The 21,331-nt window shown below is 43.8% G+C and overlaps 1 protein-coding gene and 1 long non-coding RNA gene across 2 annotated transcripts in view; one reads left to right on the top strand and one right to left on the bottom strand.

The window, feature by feature from the left end:
* Nucleotides 1-5,473, bottom strand: part of HDGFL3 (HDGF like 3) — a 35,108-nt gene extending 29,635 nt beyond the window's left edge. The window contains exon 1 of the mRNA XM_052671634.1: nucleotides 5,362-5,473. Coding sequence (XP_052527594.1) covers nucleotides 5,362-5,445 — 84 coding nt within the window. The 5' untranslated portion in view covers nucleotides 5,446-5,473. The remainder of the gene's footprint in view (nucleotides 1-5,361) is intronic.
* LOC128075151 (uncharacterized) lies at nucleotides 4,981-21,046 on the top strand. The gene is made up of 3 exons (XR_008203670.1): nucleotides 4,981-5,094; nucleotides 7,908-11,924; nucleotides 11,985-21,046. It is a non-coding gene; the product is annotated as an uncharacterized LOC128075151 (long non-coding RNA).
* Nucleotides 21,047-21,331: the final 285 nt, after the last annotated feature.

The raw sequence follows: 21,331 nt of genomic DNA, 5'->3' as shown, positions 1-21,331 counted from the left end.
CAAGGAGAAAAGATTGCAGACTGTGTTTTGGCAGAAAAACACAGAGAAAGATCTGTTGTCTATTTCTTATGGACCCTTTGAAGTTTTCTGGATCTAATCTGATTTTTGCCTGTCATTCTTTGCCAAAAAAGATAAACCTTGCCAGGGAAAACCCACCTTCCCTTATCCTCACGCTAATAAGAATACAAATGGTCTGTTTTAAATATCAAACACTTAAAATGTGGAGTTTTTCTTCTGCGATGTGTTTGAGACTTTGATATTTCCAAGCTGCCATACTTGCAACTGCAACTGACCCAGCTTGTTCCTGGCTAAGTCTCTCGTGTTTGACCAAATTCAATCAGAACACGGGCCTTGGTGCACAGCTATCACCCCATCAGCTCCATCTGTACTCCACTGACACGGGAGATAAAGGTTTATTTTCTGAAACATCTGTGTTTCAGTGTCCAAACTGCTCCCCCCCCCCCCCCCGCCTAAATTTTGTACTGATAATGAAAGTCTTCTGGAATTCTGTCACTCAGCAATTGCTTTTAATATTCTCTAATACTGTATTAAACAATACCACTGTAGTATTATTAGCCTTCTCTTTTTAGGGTCTAGCCTACCAAAATCCGTAAGCATAATCTTACCTTTCAGCCTTTCCCTTGTATTACTTTAGTTCTTACTTTAAGATGCCATGTCTTGCTGTGTGTGGGACTGCTCAGTAAGACTGAAGACTCATTCAGCTCAAAATGATCATGCAACCATCCCCACATTTATGATTCCGGGCCTGCCACAGATATCAATTTCTATTTACTACGCATTACTGTAAGCAGAACACTGAAAATTTTATACCTATTTGCAGCACTAACATGTTAAAATGCCCCAAATGCCATTTTGCAATCACTGCAGGCAGATGCTTTTTAATAGCGTTATTCACATATGAGGATTATCAGATAACTCGCAAAGCTGCAGCTCAAGTAGGTGCTAATTCAAAGGAAAATAAAGGCACTGGGCAGGAGGAAGACAGGAACAGGAGGCCAGAAAACAGCACATTTGTATTCAGAAGGCAGTAAATATACCTTTGAAACAGCTGCTGTGGCACTGTCACTTTAAAGCTTGTGTCCTCCTCCCGGCATGGAACGCTCTCCCTACCTGCTGCACACAGACGCACTGCTACACACACTGCTCTCCATACCCTGGTTTACCTGCTTGGAGCTCCTTTATTGTCCAGACCAACGTAACAAAACCCACGCGGCCCCACACAAGCCTTCTACCCAAATCTACTTCTTGCCTCCCCAGCAGTATGAGGCCAGATTTCCATTCAGTAATGGCACCAGGCATTTACCAGGGCACGCTCTTATTTTATTGAGGTCATTCCAGATTTTTTCTTCCTCTCTCTACAGCTGCATTAACAGCTTCCTTCCTATTTTTAAATCAGTAGCTAATTTCAGCAACTAAGTGCTTATTGTTTTTTTCAGGGTCACTCATAAAACAAACACCATTATTGATCTTTCTGAATCCACCACCAATTTTTCCCTTTTATCTCATCTGAGTGTCTATTCAATGGGCAATTTCTCAGTAGTACAGGACATCTATCCTGGATAAATCAGGGTATCCAAAGAAAGAGATCTTTCTGTCCATGTGTGCTAATACAACTCCTATTGCAGCAGTAGCCAAGCAACTCATAAGTGTTATTGGTTTTTGTCTCTACAACATCTTTTTAGAGGGAAAAGTGCTATTACTTGTCCTTTAAAACAGGGGAACCAAGACAGAGAGGGCTGTCGTCTCTCAGAGGCAAAGACAGTTTACAAAATGTAGAATGAAATGAATCCTTTTTCTCCTATATCTTAACCACATCAGCATCTTCCCTCTATTTCCATACGTACCCTAGACACACGGTTGCTTATTTGTTGGATTGCAGGACCTGGATTGTTGAATTACTGATGACCTGGCCAGTTGGTATTTATCACACATTTTTAATCAGTATCTGAAGACAAATGACATCACAGGTGAACATGAAAAAACCTGTTAGACCAAACTGCTGCAGTACTTTATCCGCTCTGACTATTCAGGTTCAATACAATTCTTGGAGCATGATTCAATGTAATTCTTGGAGCATAAGCCCTAAACCTACTCATTGTCCCAGTTCAGCTAAAGGACATTCTGGCTTTGCCCCAAATAACACGATACCAAAATGAAAAGCAGCCCTTCCAGGTGGTAGGACCCAAGTGACATCTTCCACATACGGCTCTCTAAAAGCATCTCTGAAGACAGTGCACTTACTCACCAATCCTACTTCAACAAGATATGCAAAGATAGAAGATTTACTGGCCATTACCATTTCTGCTAAGTGTAGCAGATTTGGTCCTTTTCAAATTAATCCTAGATTGATTCACAAAGAAACATTAAATGCAGTTTGACTGCTATAATAACGCGCCATCAATCATTAGACAAAATTTTTCAATGGTCCCTCTGTGTATCATCACTATTTGGCCACTTTCTTTAAGATTTCTCTCTCTTTTCCTACAGCAGTGAAAGACAGCCTTGTTCTTGCTGACCAACACACTCCCAAAGAGAGGGTGGAGAGCTAACGGCTTAGGACCAGACTGCTGCCTATGCTGGATGTGTCCGTAGCGTTGTGCCACTTGGGGTTGGCTGTGCTCACAAGCATTAAACCTAATGAGACGAGAACTGAGCGAGGCCCAGGTCCATTGCAGCTCCTGGAAGTTGAGCCAGCTTTTCTGCATGACAGTACCCATGGACATGGAAACACATGGTCCACTAAGATCCAGGACAGTCGTGCCTGTGCGCTTCATTATAGGGAAGGCCTTCTTGTCCTGCTTTAGCACTTCTCAGCTCTATTAAACACAGTTTGAGAAGTATGTTCTTGCACAGGAAATTCCTGCCAAAGGCTCCACAGATACAAAGTACTACATGGTAGAGAAAATAACACTGCCATTTTAATATATTGTGACTTAAGCTAGTATATTAGCAGTGAAATTGGTTGATTTTCACGTTAAAATACAAAGACCATACATGTCAGTTGTGTAATGAACAAAGAAGCAGGTAGCAAAAACTCAAAGATTTTGGAGAATGTAATCCCCTGGAAAAAGGGCATTCAGTTAATCAGAATACCTGTCTCAACTTAGACAATTCTTCTCTTCTCATTCACATATCATAATGCTTTCTGGAAACAAAACGAAGACCAATGTCATCACCAGGATTTCCCTTCACATAAGGAAGGGCATATCAGGCAAAACCTCGCTACAAAAATGATGTACAGTTCCAGTAAGGACAGCACAAAGAGGATTTTTAGCGGGTAACACATTAGCATCAGGCAGATATCAGCCTGGTCTCACATGAAGTTGTATGTCACTGCACTGCAAGCAACAGGAGCAGCACATTCAGAGACCCTTGACATCCAGGCCAACTACACCAATGCCCCCAGCCTGCCAGATGATCAACTCTGGGGTCTCTGCAGTTTCCACCTCAGCTTGCTAAATCATATTCAAAGCAGAGAGACTGCTTTATCTTCACTTGAACTCCACATCCTGTTAGTTTGCACAAAGGAAGTGAGTTACGTTAACAGCACACCTATTTTTTCCTAATGAAGATATACTTTCTTGGATATTACTGTCACTCATATACCTATTTAGACACCTAGTTCTAGGCTATGGCCGGTTGTGTAGTGTATAATTAGTAGTGTATAATTATCCTTTAATTATTATTAAAGGAAACAACTCTCATTGAAACAAAAGGGCCCATTCTGCTACTAGGTAAACAAATGGGAATACATCAGAGGCTCAAAAAGGAAAGGGATTAACATGCTTCCATGTGGCAATGGTCTCAACTGTTCCAATTAAAACTTTCACAATAAATTAAAGCATGACAGAGGTAAGAATGAAGTCAATTTTCTGTGGATCGTGTTATTCCACTGACATAAATTGCCATTATTAGGTAGTATATTCAGCAATCAGTATAATGATAGAGTAACAAGACCACAACCCAGTGTTGATTGAGTTTGGCCTTTTGCATGCTAATTTTGGTCTGCTCTGCCAAAATAATTGAATGTACCACCTTATTTAAACACCTCTAGATAATTAACACCCTCTCTCTATTCCTCCTTTACTAACCTTTGCTTAAGCCCGTGGTGCTGGCCTTCACTCCTTGTAGTGTTGGATGTCCAACACCACTTGGCCGCTCCCTCAGCTGCGCTCACAGCCTTTCCATTCACTTTCCACTACTTACACTCATCCTCTCCCAGAGCTCTCTTCTCAAGGGTAATGCTAGATGTCAGCCCATCTTGATCCCGCCCTTCTCTGTTGTACACAACACTTCACTGCTTCCATGCTCTCATAGCCCAGAACCACCAGCGACTTTCCTTGACTAGAAAATGAAGGCGCCAACTACCATGGGATTGCCCCAGAAAGGTTGAAGAGGACAACAAATAAATAGACTCCCACTGCTCGATGCCTGCTAACAAGTTCAAACAACACATTACGCAATGAGTAAACACAATAGTGACCAAAACTGAGGGAAGGGACAGCCTTGTGTGCGTGCCATGCTACCAGACCCCCCTGGAGAAAGCTCTGCTCCGCATTACTGAGGCTGCACCACATACGGATGTCTCAATACAATGGGGCGCTTATCTGGCTGCCAAATGCCCGCCATGCTCTCCCACCACCGTTCCATCACAGCAGCACCAAGTAAAAGGTGACAAAGGGCTAGAGAAGAAAGTCAAGGCAGCGCCAGACAAGGTGAAGCCGGACGATGGGCTGGAGGCACCCGCAGACCCGCGTGCGGGGGGCCCGAGGGGCCGCGTGTGTGACACCCCGCTGGGCGGCCAGGCCCCGCCGCACCGCACCGCACCGCCCCTCGCAGGGCCGCGGCGCCCCAGGGCTGCGCCCACCGCCCCGAGCACCTGAGCGCAGGCCCCGTCCCCGCGGGCGTCCCCGGCCCTCCCCCGCCCGCTCTGGGCCGCGCCGGGCCTGGGGCCCCGTGCCCCGGGGGGAGCCGGGGGGGCCGGGGCGAGGGAGGGCGTATAATAAACAGCATCGCTGTCACGCAGGCAGGGCTGCCGGCTCCCAAAGCCGCCTCCCCGCGATAACAATCCAGGTACAGCCCGCGCTCGCCCCCCTCCCTCCCTCTTCCTCTTCCTCCACCTCCTCCTCCTCCTCCCGGGGGGCCGGGGAGAAATCCGCAGATCAAAGAAAAGATGCACAACAATAGCGGGGTGGGCGCGCACCGCCGCCCCCCGTCCGGCGGGGCCGGGGCCGGGGCCTCGGGCGGAGGTTCGCGGCGGCCCGGCCGCGGCCGCCCCGCGGGAGGGCGAGGGGAGCGGCGGCGGCCCGGGGGACCGGGAGCCCCCGCCGCGGTACTCACCCGGGCCGGCCAGTGCGGGTACCCCTTCATTTTGGCGAACACCAGGTCTCCAGCCTTGTATTCTCGGGGCCGCGGACGAGCCATCGGGAGCCGCCGCGGGAGCCGCCGTCCCCCCCTCCCTCCCTCCCTCCCTCCCACACCCCCCGCGCCCCGCACACGCCGCCCGGGGGCAGCCGGCCGAGCCCCCGCGGGGTGCGATGCGGCGGGGCGCAGCCGGGAGCGGGGCCGGGCCGCGGGCAATCCCCGAGCTCTCCGGCGGCGGCGGCGGCGGGAGGAGATGGGGTGTGTGTGAGTGTGAGTGTGTGTGTGTGAGTGTGTGTGTGTGTGAGTGTGTACGCGGGGGAGGGGGAGGCCTTGGACACAACCCCAGCAGCCCCCGGTACAGGGAGCCGGCTGGCGGCGGGGCGCCTGGCCGGGCGGGGGCGGCCGGGGAGCCCTCACCCCGCGGCGGCGGGCGGGCGCGGCGCTGCCCGCGGCCCCCCCGTGCGAGCTGCTACGCCGCCCGCTCCATCCCCGCCGCAGCCGCCGCGGCCCCGGGAATATGGAGCCGTCTCCTCCGAATTACTCCTCGGGCAGCGACCGAAAACAGGATCTTCTTATCCCCCCCCCCACTCCTCCTCTCCGCCTTCCCCCCCGCGCTTCTCCTTCCTGTTATTTTCTAGGTACACAGATCGGTTTCTATGAAAATAGGAGAGCAGAGAGCGGCTCCGGTCCCTCCCGGCCCTTCCTTCCCCTGCTGAAGCATGACATGGTTCTTTATGCGTGCCTGACATGGAGGCTGGGCGAGGAGCAGCGGCCGCTGCGCCCTGCAGATCGCTGCAGCCGGGTCCCCGGATAGCCCCGTCCCCCGGCACCAAGGCCCGGCCTCGTGGGGTGGCTCCGTGGGGTGCCCCCCAGCACACCCTGCATATGGTCTCCCCGCACCCCACAGACCCCTGGGGCTGCCCCGGCCCCTTCCACGCTGCAGAACGCAGCAGGTCCCAGCGCCCGTACAGAACGCAGCAGGCCGGCACCCATGGCACGCTGCTGGGCTTTCCCATCTCTGTACCCATCCTCTCCACCAACAGCCCTTCCACGTTCCTCAGCACCATGCAACTCAAAAAAAAAAACCAACACAAAAACCAACAACAAAAAAAAAACACAGCACAGCCACAGCAGCAGAAAGACTGATGCTGAATCCATTTAAATTCACTTACATTCACAACAAGGGCTTGGCCTCAGAGAATATTTGGGACTTGGCTCTTGCCACATGATGCCAATTTTTAAAAGCACGCACCTCAGTGGAAGGGAAGCACTGAAATCTCACAGATTTCAAACCCAGACATCACCATTTTTACCATGATGTTACCAGTTAAGTTCTAACATTCAGAAATCAATCGTTATTGATGTTCATTGTACTGAAATGTCATCAAGGGAAGCACTTGCAACCTGGCTCATAAGCAGGAAGGTTTTCCCCTAGGTTTGGATGGAACTAAAGCATGCAGATAGCAGCTATCCCCTTTGCCTTCCATGTCACAAGAACAGCACCTGGCGGCAGGCAGATGGAGGAGGAAAGATGGGGTTGGAAGGGAATGAAGTAAGTGGGTCACAGAACTGCCAGTCTGTAACAGCAAAGAAAGAAGGGAAGCAAGCACCTCTTGTAGCACCTGGTTTGGGGTTGGAACAGGACCAAGAAGGCTCTCACTGCTTATGGTGTCCCCAGGGATGGTTGTGGTACCCAAACACTGCTGTCAACAATGTATGAGTAAATAACATCTAGCGCTTTGGGGTTGTAAAACAGGGTATGGACATCTCTGTTGGGGGAAGCATTACTGTAAAATCATTAACTCAGTATCAGTACCAAACTAACAATGGGGAAAAACACACAAGAAGCTTAATAAGCACTTAGGTAGTTGGCCTGCCCTCTGTCAATGCCATTATTTGCCTGAGCAATCCAGATCAGCGGCAGCTGCCAACACAGCCGCCTTCAGTGTAGGCATGTGGCCTAAGAGCTCACTTTCACTTTCACATCAGATAGGACTTTGCATCCTTTTACATTTATACCTCATTGCAGTTTAAATTCCCTTCCAAACAAATGTCATACAAAATCTCTGACCACAGCAATTGAGGACTCTGATCTGAATCTGTTGGAAATAATTCAGACTGCTGTGTCCATACTTCTGCTGTCATCCAAGGCAGCCTTGTTTCCATAATACTTAGGAGAAAGGTGGAGCTGATTTATTTATTTTTTCCTATTTATATGATTTGCTTTTCATTTACAGGTACTAACAGCTCTTTTTAGTAACTTATTTAATGACCTTAAATCACAAATGAGCAGGATATGTGCCTATTCCTTCTAAAAGGAGACTGTATGGGCTATATGCATACACATAGGTGTATGTGTATACATATGATAAATGTATTGTTAGTTAGAACAGCTAATTCAAAATATCTCGATACCGATCTGAAATTTCTCATCAAAATATTCACTTTTTATTTTAAATTTTCGTTCATCCCAACACTGGTGTCTGTGGAGGATGCAGAATAATAATATTTCTATTCTGCAGTATTAGAACTAAAGGAAACTCATCCCATAGACGTCCAGGGACAGAGGTCTCTTTATCTCTTGCATATCAGCTGCAGTGGATATGAGTTGCCAAGGCAAGATTTCAAGGTAAGAACTCTGCTCATCTTGGACCAGCTGAAAATTCTTAAATATGCTTTGCAAACAGTCCACCATCAAGCTGTAGTTAATATGCTGAGAAAGGATGGAAGAAGCTGCAAATTTCACTGCTGGTAAATGAGAAATCAAATGCTCCACACGTTAACAGCATGGAAAATGACCTCAGCAGAAATAAGAAATGAGTTTCTTAGTGTGCATAACTCCGTCAGCCACTGATTACAGCACACAAAACATGAGACCTGCACAGGGCCCGTTCCACTTTGTTTCCTGCATTCTATCTCCCTCTGAATGGAACATTATCTACCTCTTCTACTCAGAAACGGGAAAGAGAAAAATCTGCTTCCCATCCTGCTGCCAGTTGCTATATTTCCTGGGCAGGGTGATATGTACAAGCAGGGGACAGGGAATAAAGGCAAAGGCCCCGCAGGTCCATGCAGAGAAGCGACACGGCCAGCTATATCGCCATCAGTCACTGAGATGAGTGGTGGCAGAGGGATCTGTCCTGAAGTTGTGGCCAACCGGTGGATTTTGCTTTCCCAGTGATTCTCAGGGAACAGTATTCTTAAGCTATGGAGAAGCTTTAAGCCAGTCTTGATTATTCCCTGCTGTTCACATGAGGAGTAAAAAAGCTATGTAACTGGTTGAACATTTACATAGGGAATAAATTCCATTGACTGAACAGAGTGTGGATCAATCCTTAAGAAAAATGCACATGGACATAAAAGGCCTAATTTCAAAAGCATCCTCCAAAGTCATGATTAAATTTTTAAACACACCTAAGTTTTGCTCGAAGTACTCCATGATCACGGTGAAAACACACCGTTATTGGACATTCGTACGCCGCCTTCTCTGCAGACCTTATTCATATTGCAGTCTTACACTTGCTGCTTTGTGACATGCTGCTTATATAAATGCACAAAGATCATCATATTATATTGCCTCTGACATTCTGTCTCTGATCATCTTATAGCATTTACTTTCTCCACTCAAACCCCTTCTAAGATCAGACTATAGACTTTACTATAAGATACTGAAAAAAACCCTCCTTTTTACTTGTGTGTCGGTAGCTGATACAATTTCCTTTCCTTCTGCATCTCTTTTTTCTGCATGTAAAAATGTGTTAGTGATGATCATGATGATCAGTAATTTGCTTGTGTCCACAGTAAGCTAGTGCTTATCTGTTAAATATTTTATTAGGAAATAGTTCTGAGTCACAACTGAGCCATTCCCCTGTGCAACACGTCTGAGAGCACTGTCTGCAACCGCTGCACTCCTTCAGGTCAGCAGAAAGATACCATACTGTTGTATGTCCATCCCAACATACACAGAAAGGCACTTACCATGCCCATTAGGATATTCTTAATTACTGGAGATAAGAAGCTCACCAGGGGATCTCAAACCTTCTCCATAATAAGCTTAGAAGGGAGAAGGATATGTATCATAGCTGGAGCTGGTTATATACACCCTGTTTCATGAATCTGCTTAGGTTATACACTGGGGCAATCTCCTAATCATATTAAATTAGACCATCTTCAAGGCGACTGCTTTACATGTTGCAGAGGTGTGAATATATATCCCAGAGGCTGAAAAGGTTGGAGTACTTCAGTGAAAATTACCTCCTGTGTGGTTGGGAGCCTTCTGTTGATGGCTGGAAAGATTTGTATGGGACAGAAATGTTATTAGCAAGTATGCATTGCCTCCATTCCTTGTTCTCTATACTATACTGTGGCTAAAGCTAGGGCAGATAATAGATGCCTACAGTCAGCACAGGTTAGCGATTTCCAGTTCAAACCTTTGCTTTCAGTTGCTTGTATGTTTTTCATAATGTAACCATCAGAACTGAAATTTTCCATGATGATTGTGCGGCTAATAATAAAACTCCCACAAGTTCTTGACAATGATGGTAGAAGAAATAACTGTACAATTACCAAATTGCCAGGTACCTTTTGCTGCCCTAAGAGTGTCCATAGAAATGTAGCCAAGTTGCAAGACTGTGGGAAACATTCATATGCAGCCAATGTGGGCTGATAAACAAGTCTCAGATGTTCTGTTGGGACTAAACATGCTCTAAGCTAAAGTGAATATGCTCGGGAGTAAGCTAAAGTTCAGCTCGGGAGTAGAGATGACTGTGGATGCAATGCTCATGGAAGGAAAAGATGGCTGTTTCCCTACTAATACCCAAACAGTACACCAGGGTGGAGTGACCAAATATCTGTGCAGAACTGGGAGAAACTGAAAGGGGAGCAGGGAACAGTTAAAGACTGGGAAGGTCATGGGAAAAGCAGCCAGAAGTGGAAGAATGCAAAGATTTCAGAATGTCATAGAATATACAAAAAAAAATCCACATATATTCTAACAAAATTCTGTGGCCCAATGTGTTTCATTCTCTTCCTCTAACTTATCTATCAGAGATAATGATCTATGAATGTGCTGCCAGTAACGTGTCATCTCAAAAGGAAGTCTTGACACTGCGTTCAAAGGTGTCAGACTCTATGACCTTCTAAAGTCTCTAAGTGAGAATCAGCCCAAGCTTTTCTATGGGGGTAAAAACAGACAAGCCCAGAAAGAGATTATTAAAGATTGTGTCACAAACCACCCAAGAGGAAAAATTTAAAGTTGTACCAGCAACCCAGACCTGTGTATTTTCTAACATTTGACTACCTGACTATGCAACTTCATTCTTCTTTGAATTTTCTTTTGGATCATTTCCAAAAGAAAGATACAAAATTTCTTTTGGATCGTCACGTAATTTGGCAGCTGTTTGTTGAGAAATGCTCATCAAAATTCAGTACTTCCACTAATATTCAATAAATGCAGTTTATTCAATAAGCTAACACTCAAAAAACATAGTATCAAGGTTATTGCATTGGACAGAAGTTGCCCAGTCTCCTTTCACTTTGCTGTTCCCATTCTTTAAAGAATTTGGTAGAGATGTCACTCATCACAATGAAATTAATGTATTTTCATCTTCATTTGATATACCAATCTACAAAATGCCTTCTAGAAAGGCTGGGTGACAAGCACCATCTCTCAAGCCATAAGGCCATAATACCTAGGAAAGAAAACCTGCAACCGACATTTCTCCTCTGGAGACATATTTTAAATGTGTCACCTAAAGCCCTAGAAATTTATTGGCTGAGAACTATGTTGAGAATTGGCAGGAACAATAAATTTAGCGCCAGATTCATGACACTTATCCCACCATAGTTTTCCCTTATAGATACTGGAGTAAAGGATTTCTCTCACATGCCCTTCGGTACATTCATCACAGTGCCTTTAGGAATGTGCCTTAATGAATAATTACATTCCAACATGGACAGCAGAGCGTATTTACTTAAGGAGCTTTGTAACTTTACTTTTATGTCACCTGAATGACAGTTCCAGAAAGGAGGGAACAGAATGAAATAATATGACTTGCATGCCACCTCTTGAGACTGTCACTGCTTTGTATCAAACACTCTCAGGAGCAGGTTTGATGTTGGGATTTACTCTGGAATTCACTTGGGTTAAAGAACCTAAGCTCTGAATCTTATGTTGTAATGCAGTGTGATGCATAGATATTATAATGAGCAAAATAGTGAATTAATTAATAATTCTATCAGATGTTTCTTCCTGGATAGTTTGGCATTGACAGGAGTTTAACAGAATCCACACTGAGCTACTGGAATGTCCTCCCAACTCTGTTGAAATTAGGATAAAAACTCTTAGTGATTTTCCCACGATGTTAGATCTCAAACTTGTTTTACATCATTGTTCTCTATTCTCATGGCCAACATCATCAACCTCTTGTTGACTCAGATCTACAAAATGGGCCTTATCCTCAGATTTCTCCACCTCTTTTACCTCAGTTGCTTCCAAATCTTTCTTTGTATTTATCTATGATATTTTTTCTTCTCCATGAGTGCACTTTTCTCCAAGTGTCACTGCTCTGCTATACTACTTTTCTGAAAGAGTGGTCAAGGACTGGAATAGGCTGCCCAGGGAGGTGGTGGAGTCACAGACCCCGGAGGTGTTCAAGGAATGTTTGGATTTTGTGTTGAGGGACATGGTTTAGCGACTACTATTGGTGATGGGTGGACAGTTGGATTGGATGATCTTGAAGGTTTTTTCCAGCCTTGGTGATTCTGTGATTCTGTGTTCTTTTTTGTCTTCTCCTGCACTCGTTCCCTCTCTCTCCAATCCACGCAAAGCAGTGCTCCGCTCTATCTGTGTTCTACACCCTGGTTTTACTGGATCAAGTATCCTACTGCTTCTTTCTCACCTTCTCACCCTTGTTCCCCCAAGACCTGCTGCCTCATCCCTCCAGGATGGTACTAGTGCTCCAGGGGGTTTAGGATTAAGGACTACAAAATGACTGGGGCTGTAAGTAGTCCTCAGAGGCTGTGTGACTGGTGATGCTGAAAGCAGAGACCATGAGAGTCATCTTCAGTGATGGATGCCAAGGTGGGAATGGACATAGGGAAAGTCTTGGGCGAGTTTGTGTGGATGACACTGCACCTGGTGGATTGCAGGGGAAGGAAGCCGTCACTGGCCAGGCAGAAAATGTGGCTAGTTATTTTTTCTCACTTCCTGATTCCCAATGAAGAAGGACTTGGCTCCTTAGGCAGCCACTCCTTTCCTCTCTGGGGAATGAAGGGAAGCTGGAAGGGAGAGATTGAAGCTGCTGATCATACCACCACACTTGGTCTGAAACATCATCACTTAAGTCTTCTGGTGTACTCCAAAAGATCAGCACACCGCCCTGAGCAGCACAAGAACTGCTTCCAGCTGGCTCTCATGAGAACTCCTGAAAAGCACATTTCTTCACACATTCCACATCTCCACTGCCTCCAGATCATGTTTCTTGCAGCGGCCTGCAAGGCTGCCCCTTCCTACTTACATCTTGTCATGTGGCAGCCACATGTTGATTGTCTCCCTGCTAGCCATGCCAAAGCTAATATCCTGCTCACCTATTTGTTTCTCAGAGATCTCCAGCCTGTGCTCCCTGCTTGTGACATGTCCTTCTTATGCTGCTTCTCAAGAACCACAACCTCAGTCTTTTGAATTCCTTTCCACAAACTCCATCCTGCTCGGACACTCAGGACGACTGATTCAGTTTACCACATTTCTAATGAGGGAGGGTTAGTGTAGCATAGTGTAAAGAACCTGAAACTGGAATGGCATATAGGATGAGAAGAAAAGTTCATGGGTAAGAATGCTTAATGACAATTAAGATTCTAGCTTGTAATTGAGATGACTTTGCCCAGCATATCAGCAATCCCTTTGTTGTATAATGTATCCCTTTCCCCATGGTCTGACTTTGTTTTCCTCAACGCTGCCCTCTTCAAAGAAGGCACAGTTTTCTTCTTCTGAGTTTGGAAAGTTATGTGTTTATAAATAATAAATAGAATAATAATAAATCAGGGCTACTGCACTTGCTAGCAAACAGCCAATATGCACTAGGTCTCTTTGAAGTCAAAGGGGCTGTTTCTGCTGCTCTTTATGCCACTTTCTCTACTTTGGATACAATGAAGTTGCTCCTGTTTCATATACTGAGAAATGACTTGCTAAAATGTGAAATTTCAATAAGCTACAAACACAATAGAAATACTACTAAAAGACAAATACAAATCCTAACAGAATTATGGAGAAAATATTATCAGATAAGAAATTCACCCGTTTCTTGAGAAGTGACACTATTTATCTCTAATTGCAACATAATGACTTGGTAAGGAAATGGCATGCTTCTGTAAACTTGTTTGTTTTCTTCTTTAGCTTTCACTTTTGTTTATGTGGATGCTATCTTATTGAACAGAAATACCAGTTCAAACCTCACCACTGTAGTTCAGAGAACTACAGTGTTTCAGAATAAACAGAAAAATGATACCCATCTTCACTGAGTAGCAGCAAGGGGCTTAGTATATTGCTGGAAGACAAGCATAAAATATTTAGACTGGTTAGTATTAAGAAAGTCAAAGAGAATATTATGAGATGAAGCAGCCAAACAGAATTGGCAATGATAGTCTTATAATGGAAAGGTATTTATAGAGTGTTGTTCCCATTGGACAGGATGCTGCTGTCTTACTCAAGCAAATCCCCCACTGAAAATTTCAAAGGGCATATTGCCTGCCTAGAGATGAGAAGGGACTTGGGGAGCAAAAACGATACAAAAAACTTCTGTCCATTCAAGGCATGCCTGGTAATAATGCCATATTAAATGATCGTATTACATGGTGGTGCAACTACAGTTCTCTGACTTCTGGGCTCTGTGTGCTTGCCATATGGGGCAGAGCTGGCTCTACAAATGTTAAAGTCAGTCTCCGTTGCCATGTCTGTGCCCACAGAGAAGAAAAAGCTCAAACATTGACTTTTTGATATCCAGTGATCGACAGAGAATTTCTGAAGCATGGCTAGCAGTGGAAAGGCAAGAACTGGTACATGTGGTTAGGCATCAGAGTCCTTTAGTTTAAATGTGATGCCCTGACTGCCCCAGTTTAAACAGAGAGCTTAGGTCTCTGAAGGTCTAGCTCTGGACTTAAGTGACATTTTGGATCCTGATAACAGGAGAAAATCCACTGTGCTATACATTGCTGGGTCTCAGGCAGCAATGGTATGAAATGGCAGTGGGCTGTAATGTGTTTTCCCATGCAATATTCTTCTCTGCCAACTGCCAGACTACCAGAATAGCTTTTACTTCCCACTGGTAGCTTAAGGAGCTCACCATACATTTGACTACGGCATCCAGCATAGAAGAATTCAAATATAGAGAGATTACCTGGGTAACAGTAATGTCCATATAACATTAACAAGAAATGGGAAGAATCGAGATTTAGGGCAGTAATATGAACCAGTAACAGCAAGTTACTCTATAATTGAAAACCATGAGCTTTTTTTTATGTCTAGTACTGGCTGTAGACTTGGTGCAAACTGTTTGTTTGCTTCAACAGTGGGATTCTCAGTGAACAGGCAAAAGATATTTCCATTTTGTGTTCAGTTCACAAAGTTAATAAAGTGACAGAAGTGACAGTTGGTACACGAATTAAAGCGAGGACTTCACTCCTCAGTAAATATGTTGTTTAGAGTAATAATCATTTAATAATAACTGGCTTTGTAACAAAGGCCACTAGGCCAAATGCTCTTGGTGTGACTTTGCTGGCAGCGATACAAGGAACGATTCAGCCAGGGTGTACCCAGTCCTCTGTGGCAAAAGGCAACAAAAAGAGGCATACTCACACAAGCTTACCGAGTGTTCTGCTCATTTACAGGCTATTAATGAAAAACTAGAGAATTACATTTCTATTAAACATTACTCAATCCATATAAAGAGATAAATAAATGTACAATGGCATTCAGAGAAACGTAAACAGATAATGCTGGTATAAACCTTCAGACATCAAGAGTGTTACATACACATTCCTTGATGCCACTGCATATGAACTCATTCTATCTCTGACACACACACATGATAATGAAGCTATTGGTTCCTACTGATCCTGAGAATCCCTGAAGGGCTGGGCAGAGGTCCAAAGAGCTGTATCATAGCAGGTCATTCTGCCACATATTTGTCTTTTTGACACTAACATTTGCCAGGAAATCCATCATTGTCCATGCAGCACCAACATGTGATATGGTAATAAAAATGTTTATGTGCAGTCTCTGTCAGAGTTTTGCAAAGGAAGCATTAGAGGGAACATAGGTAGTGCTGCACCCTCTTTTTTTTTTTTTTTTAACTCCCTTGCTTTTTTGGCCAAAGCTATGACACCCTTTGATCCACAGTGCCTTTCTTCTGACAGCAACCACTCTAAATACTTTCTTCCTTTCACTTCTTACTGAAGTGTCCCACAAGCTCCTTTATTTGAAGGTTGTACTTCAAGCACCTAAACATAAGGCTTAGAAAGCCTAAATGCTTGTCTCCAGATTCATGGGATGTAGTCCATTGCCAGTCACTTCAAAGGCAGCTGCCCCACTACACAGCATGCTCAGCTCCAATCTGCCACTGAACGGGCAGGAGTAGGGAGCTGCTGCTCCAGTAAGGAGCAGAAGCCAGGTCAGGATATGTACAGTTGTTATTACTGTAATCGATTGCAATGTGGGTTATGCTATGATGCTCCTGGGGCCTGGAGCTTTATTGCAGCTATCTGTACACTGACTGAATCACTCTGATGTCCTACAAAAAAACTCCAAAACATAAATGGCTGAACAAAATTAATGTAGTAGAGACACCTCTATAATGACAAATTCTACAGACAAACTCTTACCTGAAAGTACTAAAGATGATGTGTCTTGATGTTGCCATACATCTGAATATGCCTATGCAGCATCAGAGCTGAATCTCCTCTGAATTCAGTGGCGTTTTCCCTTTCTGGGCTAACAGCTCTGCTGGGGATGGATTTGCTTTCAAAATGCTAATTTATTCCATCTTTAAAGCTGATTCATCCCAAGGCTGGGATTTTGTTTTTTGGTTAGTCGGAATTCTTCAACTAGGAGGAAGCGTCAATATGGTGACAAAGCTAGTTTCACTTCTAAACTGTTAAACCTATAGAAACCAGTTCCATATAATTGCATATATATATATAGGTGCTCCTGACACGTGGCTCCAGCTATTTAGATAGAATGCTTTTTTATCTATGTTTTGGTTTTGACTAAAGTCAGGGAGGCCCAGTCAGGGGCTCCTGCACCATATGAAAGGATTCCACAAGGCTGCTTTAGTGTGAAAGTAAAACCAGATGACACCACAGAAAAAGGGCCACTTGCTTGCCAAAACTGCTACAATTTCAAAATTAATCTACACACATTTTCTTTTTTTCTTTTTTTTTTGTCATTATTTATAACATAAAAATGCTTTTAAATTGGCCTTTATAGCAGGCTTTCCAAACAACTTTTTCTTCCCATTGGATTTCTAATCATATAATTTCTAATATGAAAGGAAAATAATGTATTTCTCTAAAATTAGCTTGTTTTCAGAAATACAGTAGGTTTCCTACTTTCCTTACAATGCAGATACTGTGCACGACAGGTACAAACACTAATCAAAACAACCCACATTCTAAAGCATTCCACAGGTGACATTTCCCTTTTAGCTGTAACCTCAATTTTTTAATCAAATTTGAGTGCAAGTAACCTTTTGTCCAGTGCTTGATCCTCTATAAAATAATTGAGTCAAAAAGCAGCTTCGTACATGCTGTCCTGGGCTGGCCATGTATTCCTTTATGAACATTACTTGTGCTCCTTGTTTTTATCTAAAATTGTTAAAAATATTTCCAGTTTGCATCACTAGAGATTTTAGAATGTTGGATGTTTTAGAATGTATGATGACCCAGAAGCCAAGCACTCAAAATACACCTTACTTGAATTCACGTTTCTCCTTCTACACTAAAATGGCCATCAGAGTGCTTAGATGATGCAGATTGCTCACAGGGAAAAACAATGCAAAGCCAAGTTCATAGGCAGTGTTTGGATATACTTTGGGGGAATGTATTTCTGTTTACTCTGCAGGCCTATCACCCAGGTCAGCAGAGCCTAATTTGTGACCAGTGCCTAGCAAAAGCTATGCACATACAGGTTATGTACATACATTACACTCTGCACCTGTAGAAGTGAGCAGCGAATTTCACAATGTTAGCTTCATTTATGATTAGCAGTAAATAACATAATGTGTACTTGAGTAATATATTTCTCATGGCATGTCAGGGAGGCTAATCTGAATAGATGTGGCTATATATTTAAAATCATACATTCTGTATATTTTAACTATTCCAAGACCATTAATTCTATTTACCACAAAAACAATGCTTTTGTTGTAGACCAAAAAAGAGTCATACAATTTGTCAGGGAGAAGTTACCAGAGGATTCTCCGCCTCTTAAACATCACTAAAACAGGGAGGTCAGTGAGTCCTTTCCATAAGAAAGACATAATGGCTGCAAGGCTGATGGTTTCTTCAAAAAATTCTAGTGTCAAGCAGCCCAGGAGTTCTTAAGACATATCTAGGATACAATGTGAAAAGTGTTTAGTTAGAGGAAAAGAGACAGGCCCAAATAAGATTATGTGGAACACAAAAATTCACTGGGAAAGAATTTTGAACAAGCAGTTGCATATAAAGGCTGGGCTTTGGGGCTGGGTGTGGGATAAAAAAGCTTCAGGCCAAGATCATCTGATTTCTTCTTTAATCAGAGAGTCTGTGACTACATATTCTGTCAAATAAAGAGATGTGTGAACTAAACATGTCTTCACATCCAAGCGCGCAGCACTGGCTAACGGGGTCAACAGAAGCAACAATGTGTTTGTATGAAAATTAACTGGAAGAAACACCAGCAGACAGAGCCATAAAATGCTGCAAAACCAGGAGTTCCGAATTGCTCTTTAGTCTGAGGGTAAACCAAGGAAGTTTTGGCAAATTCTTCTAAGGAAAAAGGGAATTCCACCAGGAAGCTTATACTAAAAGTTAATTTCTCATCCCCTTCAAGAAGTCTGTCAGCCTGTCACTCACAGAAACCTTTACTACCTTTCCTTGTACACATGGCCACCAGCTATATTCTGCTTAATTGTAAGCAAAGAAGACTGTGGTTATGAATGGTTAGGGAAACAGCTTTAAAGGGATGCCATCCAGAGGGACCTGGACACGCTTGAGAAGTGAACCCACACAAACTGAATGAGGTTCATCTAAGCCTCCTTTAAGGTATTGCTGGGGCAATGCTGGGTATGCATGCAGACTGGGAAAAGACTTCCAGAGAGCAGCTCTGCAGAGAAGGACTGGGGGTCCTGGTGAATGGAAAGCTGGACGAGAGCCAGCAGCATGTGCCTGCAGCACAGCAGGCCAACAGCGTCCCAGGCTGCATCAACTGGTGCTGGAGCACCTCTACTATGAAGAGAGGCTGAGGGAGTTGGGCTTGTTCAACGTGGAGGACAGAAGGCTCCTGGGGAGAGCTCACTGCAGAATTCCAGTATTTGAAGAGGTCCTTTAAGCAGGAGGTGGACCAACTGCTGGAGGAGTTTTTTTTTGGTTAATTTTTTTTAATTTTTTTGATTTTATTGTCAAGAAACAAACTTGAGACTCAAAAGCACTGCCACTATTAATAAAGTAGAATATTAGTGAGGAAGATTCTGCAAGACATACTGGCATAAGGATGGTGGCTTCAACATTTCACCGGTCATTTATTGGTGTAGTTAATGACTCTGAAGCTACTTAGCACATGGTGGGTGATGCTAAGCATGGTATACTTGCCAGAACAGCTTGTTCAGCTGGGCTCTTCTCCCTGGGTGCCCTGCCTTAGCCAAACATATTCCCTGCACATTGACCCATGCCATGGACATGCTGCTGCTTGCCAAGACACTGCTGGGTCAGATGGATTGCTTTTGCCCAGAGGTATTCTGAAAGTGCTGCCATTGTTGTATTGGTGCACAGATACAAGTTAGATCTTCTATTTTATTTTAAACAAGCCATTCAGCTAACACAGAAAAGACAAGAGGGAAAAGCCAGATGGAGAACATTTATGCTACCATTAATGGAGCCCTTCCCCGACCTCTGACCTTCCTCACTAGGAGGATTTTCCATGTTTTGCTCTAATTATTAAGAGATATATTTCCCTGAAGTACTGAACAGTTTCCAGCAGAGGTCTCTGCCTACTAATAATTAAAGTTTGGCTGGACTGCTTACACACAGCAGGGGTCAAAAATTGCTCTAAATCACTGGTAGGCTTTGTCCCTTTACAGGATTGAGAAACAAAACTGAGGCCTCATGCATGCGAGAGCCCACCTTCAAATCATCATCTATTTCACAGAGTGGTAATGCCTATCTGTTACATAGATGGAGATTCTCATGAAAGCTTTTCTTATGTAAGATATTTGAAATAAGTCTGCTGAGGCTTGCATAGCAGATGTAGCCTATCTATCTTAACCAACGGGTTTCAAAGATTTAAGAATTAAGAGACAGAGTACATCAGAGAATTATTAAACTGTAAACATCACAATTCTTCTGGATGCAAAACAGACGAATTCAAGGGAAGAAAAGCTTTTTTTCCTCAGAGTATCCTGTGATCCCTAACTTGAGATCTGACTACAATCAAGAGCAACTGCTCCAAGAGATATTTAGCTTTTAGGCTATAATCTCTTTGCTTCTCATCTGTCTCTAACGCAAACTTACTTTCTGGTTATGAGAAAATGATCTATTTTTATGCCTACATTTCCCTGTCTTTAATTTTATTTACTAATCTACTTCACTGACTGGGATGCACACATAGAACACAAGGGATGAAAAATAAGGATTAAACTTTTCCACCTCTAGGTCTGTTCTCTAATTGCTCTGTGCAGGATCCTAATTTACCAAGAAACTTTAAGAAGTCCCAAACAGAGGCTCTTTTGAAGCTCAAACAGTATCACTGGGGTGGGGCAAGTTCCCATCCCTCACCTCAGGAAAGAACTTAACCCTGATCTGTGCCAAGCCATTTGCTGGTATGTACATTTTGCTATGGCAGAGAAGAGTGTGATGCGAGTGTCTCGAGGCAGAATCATCATGCTTCCCTAAGCTAGCAGTACAATTGCAATCCTTTCCTGCATGTTAACATGACAATAATTGTGTTACAGCAACAAGACACAGCTAATGGTTGTTCATCTTGAAACCTTCTATTCTGGTGTTGTCTTTGAACTATATTAAAGATGTTTTTTTCCTTCACGTCCAGCTTTCCAAAAATCATGGTTCCATATTTCAGACTAAAATAAGGCCACTGGCCAGTCCAGCACATCTATGGTATCACCAGCAGCTTTTGTAAAGAGAAGACCACTGGGCAAACGCTACTGGAGCATTCCCAAGGTCTGACCCTACCAATCTCACTAGGTTTTGTAGGGAATGCACAAGGAACTACAAGCCAGTTTCTTAGTAAATATCACTCATACTGCAAAATCTAGCATTGCTGCATGACAGCTCTAGATATGTATGCACATATTCTCTAACATTCACTTTGTTCCCACAAAACATATGTGCCCAGCACAAACTGGGACATTCTAGACAGTACTGGAAGCTTCACAGATAGCACTGAGAGCAACACCAAAACAAATTCAGCCCTAAAATGCAGCACTGGGGAACCTTTCCCACCATCCTGCGCTTAGCTGAAAAACTGTATTGTGGTCTGATGAGAGGCAGACCTGATCCTCTCTCTAGATATCAGGGTTCAGTTAGTGCTATGCAGTTAAATGCTTTCATCCTACAAAGCTGCAAGTCTGGATGGTTGTATACAAAATTCCCTCCTCTTTCTACCTTTTCAGGTAATTGCTGAAACACTGAATATCTTAAGAAATCTTATAGCTGACTCTGGAAAAGGCTGCAATGGATGCCT

This window comes from Tympanuchus pallidicinctus, unplaced genomic scaffold (genome assembly GCF_026119805.1).
Source record: "Tympanuchus pallidicinctus isolate F22 unplaced genomic scaffold, pur_lepc_1.0 scaffold12, whole genome shotgun sequence".
Lineage (NCBI taxonomy): Eukaryota > Metazoa > Chordata > Aves > Galliformes > Phasianidae > Tympanuchus > Tympanuchus pallidicinctus.
Note: the sequence above shows the minus strand (reverse complement) of the source record. Positions and strands in the feature narration are given on the sequence as shown.